General features: G+C 43.6%; 1 protein-coding gene and 1 long non-coding RNA gene across 5 annotated transcripts in view; one reads left to right on the top strand and one right to left on the bottom strand.

Moving 5' to 3' along the window:
* The window catches only part of LOC141058016 (deubiquitinase DESI2-like), a 135809-nt gene extending 124496 nt beyond the window's left edge, over positions 1-11313 (top strand). For all 3 annotated transcript variants that reach the window (XM_073554151.1, XM_073554150.1, XM_073554149.1), the window contains 3 exons: positions 4071-4164; positions 8003-8144; positions 8554-11313. In XM_073554151.1, the coding sequence (XP_073410252.1) occupies positions 4071-4164; positions 8003-8144; positions 8554-8817 (500 nt within the window). In that variant the 3' untranslated portion in view covers positions 8818-11313. The remainder of the gene's footprint in view (positions 1-4070; positions 4165-8002; positions 8145-8553) is intronic.
* LOC141058020 (uncharacterized) overlaps positions 1-15084 on the bottom strand; it is a 224808-nt gene that overhangs the window by 189832 nt on the left and 19892 nt on the right. For both annotated transcript variants that reach the window (XR_012222077.1, XR_012222076.1), the window contains one exon: positions 8639-8795. This is a non-coding gene — a long non-coding RNA (uncharacterized lncRNA). The remainder of the gene's footprint in view (positions 1-8638; positions 8796-15084) is intronic.

The raw sequence follows: 15084 nt of genomic DNA on the forward strand, positions 1-15084 counted from the left end.
AATGAGGGAGGAGATGTAGGGGGGTGCTGCACTGTGGAGAGTTTTGTGGGTTAGAAGAAGTACTTTGAATTGGATCCTATTAAGAATGGGCAGCCAGTAACGACTGGCGAAGAGAGGACACGCTTGAGTACAGATTAGCCACATGGACGACCCTGGCCGCTGCATTAAGCAAGGACGGGAGAGAGGAAAGTCGAGTGAGGGGGAGTCCAATTAATAGAGCGTTACAGTAGTCCAGGCGGGAGTGGATCAGGGCGACAGTGAGGGTTTTTGTTGTCTCCATGGCAAAAAAAGGGCGGATTCTAGAGATGTTCTTTAGCTGTAAGCGGCAACAGCGGGCAAGAGATTGTATATGGGAGATGAAGGAGAGATTGGTGTAATTATGGAGCCACCTATGGAGAGGGAAATATCAGATATAGGGAGGTTAGTAGTTGGCGGGAGCAGAAGAGGTTCAGTTTTGGAAAGGTTGAGTTTCAGATAGAGAGCAGATGTTGGAGACTGCGAACAGTCACTGGCGTTCTGTAGTACAGCGGGGGTAAGGTCAGGGGATGACGTGTATAGTTGTGTGTCATCAGCATAAAGATGGTACTGAAAGCCAAATCTGCTGATGGTTTGTCCAACTGGGGCCGTGTAGAGAGAGAAGAGAAGGGGGTCAAGTACTGAGCCCTGAGGTATCCCGACAGTGAGAGGAAGAGGAGATGAAGTGGAGCCAGCGAACAATACTCAGGAGTGTAAAGATACTGGGTGTTGGGACTGCAGTCATACCTGAGACTGGAGCCTAGAATGGCCAAAAGGTTCCTTTGGTCCATGTGACAAGACGATTGAATAGGAGTCCTGTTGGGCTTTTGCATTGGGGTCAATCAGTAGTTGAAGTTATGTCACTGTCAATAATCCTATTCCCTCACCAATCACATTCCAAAGTTTCCCACCAAACGCCATGACGGAATGCCAAATCCCACACACTGTCGAGCACTGCAATGTGCGTTTCGCTTCCCGCTTCAGCAGGGGATCCCAAAGCGGGAAGCAAAATGTGATTTCTGATACTGAACAGTATGCGGTACTCCTGTGCTCAGCAGAGATTACTAACAATTCCAGTATTACCTAGGACAATAAAAATAATTCTGTAGCATTCTGAAATAAAGTCATCAATAGCTGTTACAGCTGAATTCAGTCCAAAACTTTTTCTTTAACCCTCCATCAGGAACAATGGATCTGACAGGCGCAGCTCTTCTACCTTCATTTCTCCCTTCTCACCAGATTTTCAGGAAACCCCCTCCCTCTAGATAGTCTCCTGGCTCTAGCTGCTGTGTGAAACCCGATACCACAGTTGGTCTGCAGAGCTTCAGGAAGGAAGATATAGCTGTGCTGACTTCTCAGGCTCATTGGTCCCGAACACATCACACTTTATAAGGTTGGTATGTAATGTTTTTAGTCATTACTATTGTTTATTTAGCTTGTTTTATGAATGGCTAGAGAAAGGTTTGTGGATATTTCATATAAATAAGGCAGATTTTCTTACAAATGAAAGTGTGCTTCTCAGGCACATTGTTCCCTAATGCATATTCTCTCTCTTGCTTCAGATTATCTTCTGAAATGGAGAAGAAAATGTATGATCTTTCAAAACCCCATCATGTTGAGGAAGTGGGAAACATGCTGTTAGATGAGGATGATGATGCAGACCCCACAATGAATGAGGATTTTGAAGAAAGTGAGATTGATTCTCATGATGAGGTGGAAGTCTGTGAACTAAATTCTGAAACAGAGCAAGATGGTGACAGTGATGAGGAGGAAGAAGATATAGAATCTTATTATATGGGAAAAGATAAAAAAAACCAAATGGAACAAGAATCCACCCATAAAAAAACGTATGGAACCTCATAACATTATCACTCACCTTCCTGCAGTTATGGGATCAGCACGTAATGCAAAAAATGCAGCTGAATGCTGGAATACTTTTTTCACAGATGACATTCTGGACTCTATTGTCATATACACTAATCAATATATAGACAATATAAAGCACAAGTTCATCTGTGACAGAATCCTGAAGCCCACGGATGAAATCGAACTGCGTGCATTTTTTGGATTATTATACCTTGCAGGAGCTTATAGGGCAAATCGGCAAAGTTTGGAGGAACTTTGGGGTATAGAAAGTGATGGAACTGAAAAATTTAGCCTTGTTATGTCTCTAAAAAGATTCAAGATTCTAATTCGTTGTCTTCGGTTTGATGACAGAACTACCCGAACCGAACGTAAAACATATGACCGGCTTGCTCCAATTCGCGATGTATTCCAAAAATTTGTGGAAAACTGTAAGATAAACTATCGCCCTGGGGCAAATGTCACAATTGACGAAATGCTCCCTGGTTTTCGTGGCAGATGCGCATTTCATCAATACATACCATCAAAACCTAGCAAATACGGAATAAAAATGTATGCCCTTGCTGATGCCAGTAAGACCTACACATACAACATTGAAATTTATGCTGGAAAACAGCCAGATGGTCCTTACTGTGTCAGCAACAAACCCACTGATGTTGGGAAAAGAATGTCTGAGCCCTTATTTGGATCAGGTCGCAATATAACTGCTGATAATTGGTTTTCAAATTGTGATCTTATTGATTATCTAAAAACGCAGAAGCTTTCATATGTCGGAACTGTAACAAAAAATAAAAAAGAATTGCCGCCACAGCTTGTTACTGTGACAGGGAGAAAACAGTACAGCAGTATGTTTGCATTCCATGATGGAAAGGTTTTGGTTTCCTATGTACCACGCGAAAAAAAAAAATGTACTTCTCTCAACGCTTCATAATGATGATGCCATCGATCCTAAATCTGAAGCACAACAAAAACCAGAGATTATTACATTTTATAATGAAACCAAAGGGGGTGTTGATACAGCTGATCAGATGTGCTCAACTTTCAGCGTCAGCAGAAACACCAAGCGCTGGCCAATGGTCATATTTTTCGCTATGCTAAATTTGGGTGGTATAAATTCACAAATCATTTACCTTGAAAACCAGCTTGAACCACTCCGTAGACGATAGTACCTGAAAAAATTGGCCCATGAACTAATGCTTGGAGAGCTACGCAGGAGAAGTATGAAAACCATCGGTATCCCCTCTGGCCTTCAAGTTAGGCTCACAAGATTCCGCCCAGATATTGATACTGAAAATCCAACACCTGTACCACCTCCCAAAAGAAGGAGATGCACCACCTGCACCATGGAAAGCGGGAACAGAAGGCTTTCTAATTATGAATGTCTCAAATGTCATCATGCAATCTGCCTGACACATGCAAAAATGTATTGCAATTCTTGCTCTTTGCTTTGCAAATGTGTTTTTTCTGGGGAACCTTCAGGATCTAATTCAGATTAATTCTGTGTGTAATATTATTCTAGGAGCCTAGAAAATGTTTTTGTGCCAAAATTTTCTCTTTTTAATAACCGTTACTTGATATCATTGGGGGCTATTTGGTGGGAGTTTTGAAATTTGTGTATATCAAAGTTATTACTTTTATGTTGAGTAAATGGGTTTATTTTGCACCTGATAATGTGTAGCCTCTTTTATTACATCCCTATGAAGGTCTCTGATCACTTTTAGATCACTGAAATTGAGAAAATTAGATATTCTAGGCATTTTTCTAGCCTGCGCTTGACAGGCACATTGTTCCATTACGAGTTAGTGCGAATATTGTTCCTGACGGAGGGTTAAAGAAAAAAAAAAGGTGGTCAAACTTCATAATATTATCTGTGATTTTTTATTAGTTAATGCTTATACTGTTTGTTGGTTTTAGATATGTTCACAAATGCATGAAGGCAAATCTCCTAAACAGTGCAGGTATCCAAAAGAATGAAATGGCTTTCCATGGAGTATGCATAATTTTATAAGGGTTTAGCAGGTTAAAAAAAGACCCTCACTGATCCCTCACAGTAAATCGGGGATGATGCTGAATGGGGAAAGAACTATTGTTTACTATGCAGTTACCCTCAAATATTGGTGCAGTGGATCAGAGACCACTGTGTATTATTTTTACTTAAATTATACTTTTTGTGTGTTCTGTTTTAATTACAGAGTTTGCCTATGGAGGACATCCCTACCCCTTTAGTGGCATTTTTGAGATCACGCCTGGAAGTGCGGTGGAACTTGGAGAGACTTTCAAATTCAAGTAAGATTTTGTATATTTTAGCTACTGTTGTTGTGTATACAGACAGGAAAATAGCTCAGAAGTACTAAAGCTACTATGTCCTCCCGCTGCTGTGGCTGCTGGACCCCAAGCGCACCAGCATTGACCTCCTGCTTTCCTGCTGCCAAAGGGCCACAGATTAGGTATGTTCTCCTGATACGCCTTCAGGTTGCGTGCTGGTCTTTCTTCCTGACCAGCAAAGCCAACATACCTAAAGAAGATCGATCATCAAATTATCATGTTGAACTGGACACAGGATGTAAGCGTGGATGCTGAGCGGAATAAAACATTCTTTTTTGTATTCTGCCTATCTGTTGCAGAGATATTATCAATTAATATATTGGATACCTAATGAGTTAACCTTTTATTCAGTTAAAAGGAACCTGTCACCCCCCCAGGCGTTTTTAAGTAAAAGAGCCCCTTTGTGCAGCACTAATGCTGCATTCTGTCAATGTGGCTCTATTACTTAGCTTCCGTTCCACCGCAGAAATAATCGTTTATAAAATTGCTCAAAAATACCTGAAATTTGACAGGGGGGCAGGTATTTCCCCCTCTGACAGACGCCTCGCATCCATCACTCATTTCGCATTTGGCGCCGCCTCAGTTTTCTTTTGAAATGCTGGGGTCTGCGCTGTACTATAGTTTCGTGGGCATACGCAGTTAGCGCTGCCCGATGTGTCCGTGCTCTCAGATCACATCCTGGCCTTCATATCGAGCGGCCACAGATCCCGCCCTGCAGTCGCTTACGATTTATTCACACTGCAGGGCTGGAAATCTCAGACATGCGCAGTAGTTCTCTGCGGCTCTCATGCCCAAGATTCCCAGGTATTTTTGAACAATTTTATAAACTATTATTTCTGCGGTGGAACGGAAGCTAAGTAACAGAGCCACATTGACAGAATGCAGAATTAGTGCTGCACAAGGTGGCTCTTTTACTTAAGGGCCCGTTACACACAGCGATCTCGCGAGCGAGATCGCTGTGTGTGACATCCAGCAGCGATCAGCCCCCCCCCGCGGGGTATCACTGATCATGCTGGATCGTCCTGGCCCGATTTTCCATCGCTGGTCTCCCGCTGGCCAGCGCGCATCGCTGCGTGTGGCAGCGGAAGCCAGCGATGAGCGACGCTGCACGCTGGTTACCAACGTAAACATCGGGTTTCTAAGGGCCGCGGGGCCCTTAGAAACCCGATGTTTACCCTAGATACCAGCGTGCACTGCAGGCAGGGCGGGAGGTGGAGGCAGAGCGGCGTGCAGACCGGAGTAGCTCTGCTATCTGCTACTCCGGTCTGTCAGACCGGAGTAGCAGATAGCAGAGCTACGCCGGTCTTTCTGCGCCGCTCTGCTTCCCGCCCTGCCAGCAATGCTGGTATCTAGTGCTCGCTGGTCCTGATCGCTGGAGGGTGTCATGGTCTGACAGTTTTAAATTGGACAAAGTGAATTTTTTTTACTTTGTCAAGTGCAATGTGTGACGTGATTGCCCCCCGGTGGCCATTGGAATTATCACACGTGGTGTTTTTCATTCATAGTTGCCCGGTGGTGGGGATTGGTATCGCACCTTAGTGGTAGGTTTAATTGTAATTATAAATCAGGTGTGGGGCTCTATAAATGAGTCTCAGGGTATTCAATCATTGTTGGTGATAGTTGTTCATTTGCAACCAACCTTGGTGGTGGAAGGAGCTGGAGAGATTGCTCAGCTCAATCTGAGTTCTGATGTGGAAGGAGTCACCGAAGGGAGTTCTTTGCAGTGCTTACTGAACTTGGTGGCAGCTATTCAGGAGGAAGGCTGAAGTCGGTTGCTGGACTCTGTGCTGGAGCATTTGCACAGAGAGAGCTAAGTTTTCTATTTCCCCTGTTTGTGACTTTCCTTATGTGTGTTCTAGTGCAGTGGTGGGATTAGTTCCCGCACTGGCCAATGCCCTAGCGAGGGACTAGGTTCAGGGCGAGTCAGGGCATAAGGTTCGCGTGCGGCGACAGGTGCGGAGCCTGTTTAGAGAACGTAAGGAGTGCAGGGACGCTTCCTCAGGGGAGCTTAGGAGGTCTCCACTTCCCTATTTCCTATTACAGGGCCCACCACTGTAATTGTTCCTGTGTTTCCCCTTATTATTTAAATTCGCCAGCTGGAGGCGGGGTATCCAGTTCTACGTGTACTTTTTAAATTCGACAGCTGGAGGCGGTGTATCCGGCTGCACGTTCCGTTATTATTTAAATTCGCCCCGCTGGAGGCGCTGTATCCAGGGTCACACGTTGATCATTACAGAGGGGCTGTCTATGTGACAGCTCACCAGCGATCAGCTAACAATGTCCCAGCGATCCCATCCACGTCGGATCGTTGGTGGAATCGCTGGGACATCGTTATGTGTAACGGTACCCTTAAAAACGCTGGTTTCACATTAGCGTTTGTGTGCGCAGCATTTCTACCGCATCTTTCCACATGCGTCTTGTTTTCCTATCTTTAACATTGGGGACGCAGGTACATGTGATTGGATGTTTTTTGCCGCGTTTGACGACGCATGCATCGTTTTGTCGTCTGCGGCTGGGCACGGTAAACGCAACATGTTGCAATTTTGGAGGCGTCAATTTAACGTATGCGGTTGTTTGCGGAAGTAATGCGTCGAAAAAATGCATTGCAGTCTATGCGAACGCATGCGTTCACAAGCACACCCGTTTGTTTGCGTTTGATAACGCATATGTTTTCCCAGAATAAGCCTGTCTAGACACTAATTAGCCACCCCCCACACAAACCTAGATAAAAAGAGGGACTGTGCATTGGCAGTCCACAACTCTGCAAACAAGCAAAGAAGCATCCTGCACGGTGTTGGGCTGTGAGCACAACCCCCATCTGTGGACGTCGGGCACTCAGACCATCCTCATGGAGTCGGTTTCTAACCGTTTGTGTAGACACGTGCACATTTGTGGCCTGCTGGAAGTCATTTTGCAGGGCTCTGGCAGTGCTCCTCCTGTTCCTCCTTGAACAAAGGCTGAGGTAGTGGTCCTGCTGCTGGGTTGTTGCCCTCCTACAGCCCCCTCCACCTCTCCTGGTGTACTGGCCTGTCTCCTGGTAGCGCCTCCAGCCTCTGGACACTACGCTGACAGACACAGCAAGCTTTCTTGCCACAGCTTGCATTGATGTGCCATCTTGGATGAGCTGCACTACCTGAACCACTTGTGTGGGTTGTAGAGTCCATCTCATCGAGCTACCACGAGTGTAAAAGCACAACCAACATTCAAAAGTGACTAAAACATCAGCCAGAAAGCATTGATACTGAGATGTGGTCTGTGGTCCCCACCTGCAGAACCACTCCTTTATTGAGGGTGTCTTAATAATTGCCAATAATTTCCATCTGTTGTCTATTCCATTTGCACAACAGCATGTGAAATTGATTGTCAATCAGTGTTGCTTCCTAAGTGGACAGTTTGATTTCACAGAAGTTTGATTCACTTGGAGTTATATTCTGTTGTTTAAGTGTTCCCTTTATTTTTTTGAGCAGTGTATATTAGATGTGTGCTAACACGTATAGGACCTATAGCTTAGGGTCACAAGAAGCCTTTGCCTCTGGAGTGCAGGGATGGTGTGCACATTAGAGCTGGGCGGCCGCAAACAGTAATGGAAATATTGAAGCAGAAATAATATACATATTTACCCTGTCCTTCTTCTGCCCACCATTTTCATCCCTAAAGCGTTCCTGTCATCATAATATTAACCTTTAATATTCTATAACAAATAATACCTTGACGACTAGAATTTATTTTTAAGCAAGGCATAATTGATGCACATGAACAACCATTATTACTGCACATCTCTTATTTGTGTCCCCCACAGGGAAGCTATAGCTCTTGGCACAACAGATTTCACCGAAGAAGACATTGATAACATCATGGAGGAGCTGGGGAAGGAATACAAGGGAAACGCCTATCACCTAATGCACAAAAATTGCAATCATTTCTCTGCGGCTCTGGCTGAGGTTAGTGACATATGGTGACCCCCACCTCCCTGGCGCTGCGCTTATCTGCATTCAGCTCCCTTGCCGGTTCTAAACATGACAATGATGCCCCCCTCAGTTTTCTTTCTCATTTTAATTAATCAGGGGGAGGGAGGATTACTGGATTACTGCTGTAGTGGAAAAGGTGGGAGGAGAAGGCATGAACAGACCAGACAGCAGTGTTACATGTAATCCCATGTTCATTGCTGATGTGAGATGTGAAATGAAGCCGCCAATAATGCAAGGATGTCCACAAACTCAAACTTTTTGTCCCATACTTAGGGACACCATGGGAAAAAATACAATTTGCTGCCCTAGCCCTGCGATTTTGGTTTTCCTTGTCATAGTGGGTGTAAGCTTGACATTCATACTGGTTTACACTGTTTTCCAGATGCTGTGCGGAAAAGAAATCCCACGTTGGGTGAACCGTTTAGCTTACTTTAGCTCATGCATACCCTTTCTCCAGAGTTGCCTACCGAAAGAGTGGTTGACACCGGCAGCTCTGCAGAGTCACATCTCCCTCGGTCTCCAGCGAGAGGACCAAGTAGACACGACAGATGAGGACTCTCCGTCTACATCCAATGTGGCAGCGGGCACAACCACGACAACCTCCTCAGCCGGGCCGTCGCGAACCTGTAGACACACAAGAGTGTAAATGACTCTGTTCTTCTCTTTACAATTACGAGACAGGACATTACCCTATTTCTAAGTCAAGGACATTTAATATGTGGTTTATTTGGGGATTTTCTCGGTTCCATGAGTTCTCTCTCCCATGGTGTGATTCTTTGCATTTTGAAAAGGATCATGATTATGCAAAAAAAAGAACAATTTTCTTTAGAAGATTAATTCCTAAGGAATTCATGTGTTTGCTGCATTTTTCTTTTTGTGTTTTTTTATTTCTTCATTAAATACACGTAATACCTAGACAGGGTAAAGGGGCACATTTTTTATGATAATTGCCATTAAGCCATTCAAAATGAATTATGATATATAGGTAACAAGCAAAGGATGAATAATCTAGTTCAAAGTTGTGCCTTTCTGATGTGAACGTGACCTGTACGAATATCTTATAGCTGCTAAGCCTGATTGACTTGTCCAGATTTCCTCACTATGAGAAGGGATTGTATGCCACCAAGATACTTCAGCACCAGTGGTGTAACTTAGGTCTTGGGGGGTCCCAGTATTAGGTCTTCAAGTATTGCAATCATTACTAAAACAGCATTGGCCTTCTCATATAGGCCAAAGGAACCCATGCGACCTCTAGGTTCCAGGGCCTGGGTGCATCTGTAACCCCTGCATCAACTACAGTTACACCCCTGAGCTTCACTTTCTGATACTGGTTGGGGGTTTTCGACTGCAGAGACCCCCTTCAAACCTCAGAATAAATAAGGCTGCAGAATTTCCGGTCCACACATTGTGGAATGAAATACAGTTCAAAAAATATTCACTTGAATGGCGCAGCGTTAAACTGTTCCCTGCGCAGCTGGTGAGCCTTAAAGAGTTTGTCTGGCCTTAGGTTGCAAGTCTGCAGTCACTCTACGTGACTGCAGACTTGTGAATCCTCACATTGTGCACACTACACACTGTGAGGAGTCTCCATTGTTGGTAATGGATGAGTGCAGTCATGACACTGCAAATATTCCATTTGCATACTTCGGCCACATTCAAACTAGACGTGTCCGTCCTGGCTCAGTTGACTTGTATTGAGAGAGGTCATGCCCGTCTAGACAGCATATGACAGAATATATGCAAATCCCATGCAGTACTTGCGGTCAAAAACCCGCCTGCTCCCGTAGCTGGCACCAGAGAATCCTCACAGCATGCAAGTCACTCTAAGGCCAGACATCCGATTTAATATGACAGAGTGTCCCTACTTTAGGATAAGGAAATCCTTTTACAGTGAACCTGTGATTACCTTCTTACATAAGGAAGTAGTGGTATGGATACATAAACTCTTGATACCTTTTATGTTGAGAGTCAATGCGCCAGTCATGAGAAATCTAGTGTAGAAAAAATACGCAAATCAGACTGGATGTGCATTGGGGGTGTTAATGCACTTAGATTTCTGCTTCCAAGTGCACTGACTTGCACCAGTGCTTGTTCAGCCTGATTTGCTTAAGGCTTATACTTTAGGTTAGTTTTTCCAAAACTGTGGCTCACTGTTGCTGTCTGCCGCCTTTGTGCATTAGCACAGGTCTAGCAAACAACTATAAAGAACAAGTGTACAGATGGCAACTTTTGTGAGTAGCCCTGCACAGAAGAACAGCTCTGGATGCACATATACTGGCTGGGGAATGGTAGAAAGATAAATATGGTAGAGTAGAGATAGGAAGATACTGTCAGTTAAAGAGGTGTTTGAAACCGGATGCAATTGTGACAGTGCTTAATGTGAAAATACCGCACAGGGGAAAGATGGAAAGCCGTGGATGTAAGTATACTGTCTGTAAGTGACGGGGGCACAAGGTCTGGGTGTGCTTTCTGTGTGACTGTCATTATACTGGTGAAGCGGCGCTCAGGGTGTCACCAATGTAAGGGGTGGTTGGTGGCGCTGGATGTGGCTTGTGACCATCTCTGAGAGCTGAATGTGGCTCTCATGGTAAGAAAGGCTAGGGACCACTGCTTTATATGTCGCATCACTTGAAAAGTATCATTTTTATTGGTGAAAAAGTGCTTTTAAAGCTGCTCCTCCAGCCATATAGGTTTCACGTGACCAGGAAAGGGACGCTTGTATCCAAACAAAGAGCCTCTGATTTACTACTGTAGGTCAGAAACAGGTAAAGTCATAACACTCGTATGACTAAATAACTTTCTATTTTTAAACCATTATAATATGGAACCTTTAAATTTCTAAATACAATATAAAAATATTCAGAATTGAGAGTCCTCAGGACTCTCAATTCTGAATATTTTTCTATCTACTGGCTAACACGGTACAAAGATATACATCTTTCCTGTATCTAAATACAATATACTCATATGAAAGTTTGCGGTCGATGCACTGTACATCTTTTCTGGAAACCTCTTACATCAATTCTTCCCCACTCAAAGCAAAAACAAAGGATTTCTTTCTGTTTGTTTTGTTGCCTTTGTTACATTGATTTGTATAAAATTCACAGAAATGTAACAATAAAAGCGTAGAATGTGAAGAACAGTCACATAGTCAGACATTTTGTGTGATTGACAATCTGTGTTCAGGACAAAATCTGTAATAGATTTCTCTGATAACACTTGTGTTAGGTGAGATGGATCCTGTAAGCCTCAGGTCCGAGTGGGCATATGCACAAGCCTCAGGCCCGAGCGTAGATGCAGCGAGCAGGAAGGCACGTGGGCAGCAAGGACTGGGCACACTCGGGAATCTTAAGAGCAGCAGGATGGATGAAGTGGAACCCAGCCGAGAAGGAAGCAAGTAAAACCAAAGAATGCACAGAAGGTGGAGCACACCAAACATAGTCTAGCATCTTAATCCTTGGATGCAGGTGTGTGTCTAAATGGGCCTTAAGTAGGCCTAGGGAGAAGATGTAATTGAAACATGCCTGGTAACGTGCAAAACCCGACATGGAGTACAACAGAGGGCAGCAGACCCAGGGGAATGAAGCGGAGCCTGGGATACCCAGGACAGGTGTGTAACAACTTGTAGGAAATTAAAAATGAATACTAATAAAGTGATATCAGACTGCTGGTTAGGTTTAGAGAAGTTGTTAAAAAAAATATACAAGACTGATCGCCAACAGATGACAGTGATCTCATGGCAATACGACCATCTGGTACAGAAGCAGAAAGGAAGTTTACTTTATAAGTTGGCATATGTGTCAGCAGAGTTACATTTTGCAATCAATTGCATGTAACATAAAAAAAATGAAACCTTGAAATGAGTATTTATCAATATGATCTTACCATACTATGCCTACAGCTTATATGCTGACCTATGTGTCTAGCTATAGACCATTAAACTACCCTTGTATAGTATAATCCACCAGTCCAAAACAAGGAAGATACATAGTTCTGCATAGGAGCTGTAGACATAAAACAACTTTCTAGCAGAAAATATACTAAGCTATTTGCAACAGTTTACTGCTGTAAAAAAAGTTCACAAATTTCACTATTTTGTGCCAATAAGTAGTACTGTATTATAATGGAAATCTTCACCATCTCAGTGTGTGCTGTACGGACTACCCAAGATGTGTCAGGTGTCCTAAGAGGAGTGCCCTACTTAACACATTTGGTGCATGATATTCCAGTGGGGGAAAATTGACACGAAAAAGAAAGACCATGGCACATAATCCATAAAAATAGATAATATTTATTAGAGTCTAAAAATTATTACTCCACATAGTACAGAATAGAGATACATTCTGTGTACAATTTTTAGGCAAGCCAGGATTTTGACCATGTCATCATGTTTATGTAGATTTTCTAACACCTCACTGTATAAACTTGAATGTCTATTGGATGAAGCAGATTAGGTGATGTGTATTTGTGTAATGAGGAAGGTACGGCCTAAGGCTACAGAATTATTAGGTATAATATATCTAATGCTAAAAGGTCTACCAAAAAATGGTACTTCAGCATAACAGACTGTAGGGATGTGACTCGCTCAGGTGCAGCGGGAGACAATTATGAGGCAGGTTTTCCCAAAATCCATGTGGTTTATTAACTTCATAAACCCACAAGGCAGCATAACACTGAAATGTAACCTTCAGCTCAGGCAAAGGAACAGAAATGTCCGTGGCTTCAGACTCGGACTGAGAGTCTCAGCACATGCTGGGAGCTGTAGTCCTCCCCATATACACTCTCTGTAGTGTCCCACCTGGACACATGGAAGTCTGTCCACACTCAGACAGACTCCCTCACACTCACTCACATGTGCTAAACACCTCAATTACATAGCCCTGTAACCACACCCACAGGTGATCACATGGCTATGACATCACTAAAGGTTGTATAGACACACACAGGCTTCCCTGACACAGTGTAACAGAAAGATCAGCAGTACCTCTGCTGATCAATACACCCTGGAGCCTGCATCCCAAGGCCACCCACCTTGAGACCCATAATGGTCATTTAGGACCCTGCTCCTTTTACCACACTGAATGTGCCTGTACACCCGTCCTGGGACACCCACACAGCGCCCCCTAGCTGACATAGTGGTAACTACACCACAAGACATATCAGAGAAGACAATGAAGTAGTGCCAAAAAATATAATATTTTATTAAAGCACATAAGCCAAACATTTAAAACCACAATAAAAGAAGATACCAGTTCAAAGACATCCAACAAGGTAAGTATAAATCTATATAATATAATATATGACAGAAATGTTCTACCAGTAGGGGGTATAAACAAGTGTTTTATAAAGCATCATAATGACTGATACACATATCACCCTACAAAATAACCTATATCCATACTGCATAATATAACATGCTAGAGACAGGTAGGGCAAAACTGGCAACCACCCGCAATATAAATCATGGTATGTGATAACCCAAACGGTATATCTATGTGAATGAAAATCGTGTAGTTACAAAGTTGCAGTGGTATACAAGTTGCCCAGAGATATGGCCAAGGTAAGGGAGGCTGAACCCGACCATCACTGAGCAAGACACAAAAGTGGAAATGTCAAGACTAAGACAAAAAATATCTGAGAACAGATTATTCATAGGTTTTATGGACTGATAAGATGAGAGAGACTCTTGATAGACAAGATGGATGGGCTGTGGCTGGATTAGTAATGGGCACAGACCTCCACTTCTACTCAGACACTAGCAAGGTGGAGGTGGGGTACTGATATGGGTAGCAATATTAAAGATAGTCCAGTTGGATCTTTTCAGGCTGAAGGTGGAGAAAAACAAACTCCAAAACCTACTGTCAGTTTTTAGAAGACACTTTCTTCAATCAATGGAATAGGAAAAGTCTGCAATGTTTACGAAAGACATGATTTTTATTAGTACAATGATCCATCACAGCACTGAAGTCTCCACTGTTCGGCTGTCAGTAAAGGCCTTAAGATGAATAAATAATGACACGGCCCCTTCCTCATTGGACCTAAACCCTATTGAAAACTTGTGGGCGCTTCTAAAAGGGTAGATTCATGGTGAATAAAAACAGTGACCTCTCTGACCAGTGTCTGGGAAGCTGTGGTTGGTGCTGCCCAAAAAGTCGATCGTCAACAGATTAAGAAACTGACAGACTCCATGGATGGAAGGATTATGGCTGTTACCGAAAAGAAGGGTGTCTATTACTACCGCATATACTCATGTATAAGCTGAGTTTTTCAGCACATTTTTTTGTGCTGAAAACGCCCCCACGGCTTATACATGAGTCATTGTCCCAGAAGACGGCGGGGGAGGGGGAGTGGCGGAGCAACGGGTCACAGGAGTCAGGAGCCGGCGGCTGCCACTGTAACTGTGCCCACTGCTAGAGAGAAATGAATATTCACTGCACAAGCAGCTGCCGGGCTATCACGGGTGCGCGCTACTTATGAGTTATGAATATTCACCTCTCTCCACTCCCATAGGCAGGAGAGAGGTGAATATTTATTCCCTTAATGAGCAGGGACAAGCGATCGCCCGGGCGCAGGAGCTGCTGGCACTGGAACAAGATGGATGCTGCAAGGGCACACAGGGAAGGTTCCCGCCAACCCATAAGTATAGGCTTTTCTGAAAAAGGGTCTCCACATTCACCCAGACATTCAGACATCAGCCTAGAGAGGTGTTCACACTGGTCAAGGACCCATCAGTCTGAGACTACCTTGACGTTGGTTGATGGGCAGACATTATTTGGCCAATTTTTGTGCAAAGTGTCTCAAATATTTTTTATAATATTCACTAGCCATTTTGCAATTCACATTTCATATTGACATGCTTTAACACGATTCAGTGCAACCTTTTCCGTATATTGTACATGTAAGGCTAAGTGCA

This window comes from Dendrobates tinctorius, unplaced genomic scaffold (assembly GCF_039654945.1).
Source record: "Dendrobates tinctorius isolate UK_male_01 unplaced genomic scaffold, ASM3965494v1 ptg000208l, whole genome shotgun sequence".
NCBI lineage: Eukaryota > Metazoa > Chordata > Amphibia > Anura > Dendrobatidae > Dendrobates > Dendrobates tinctorius.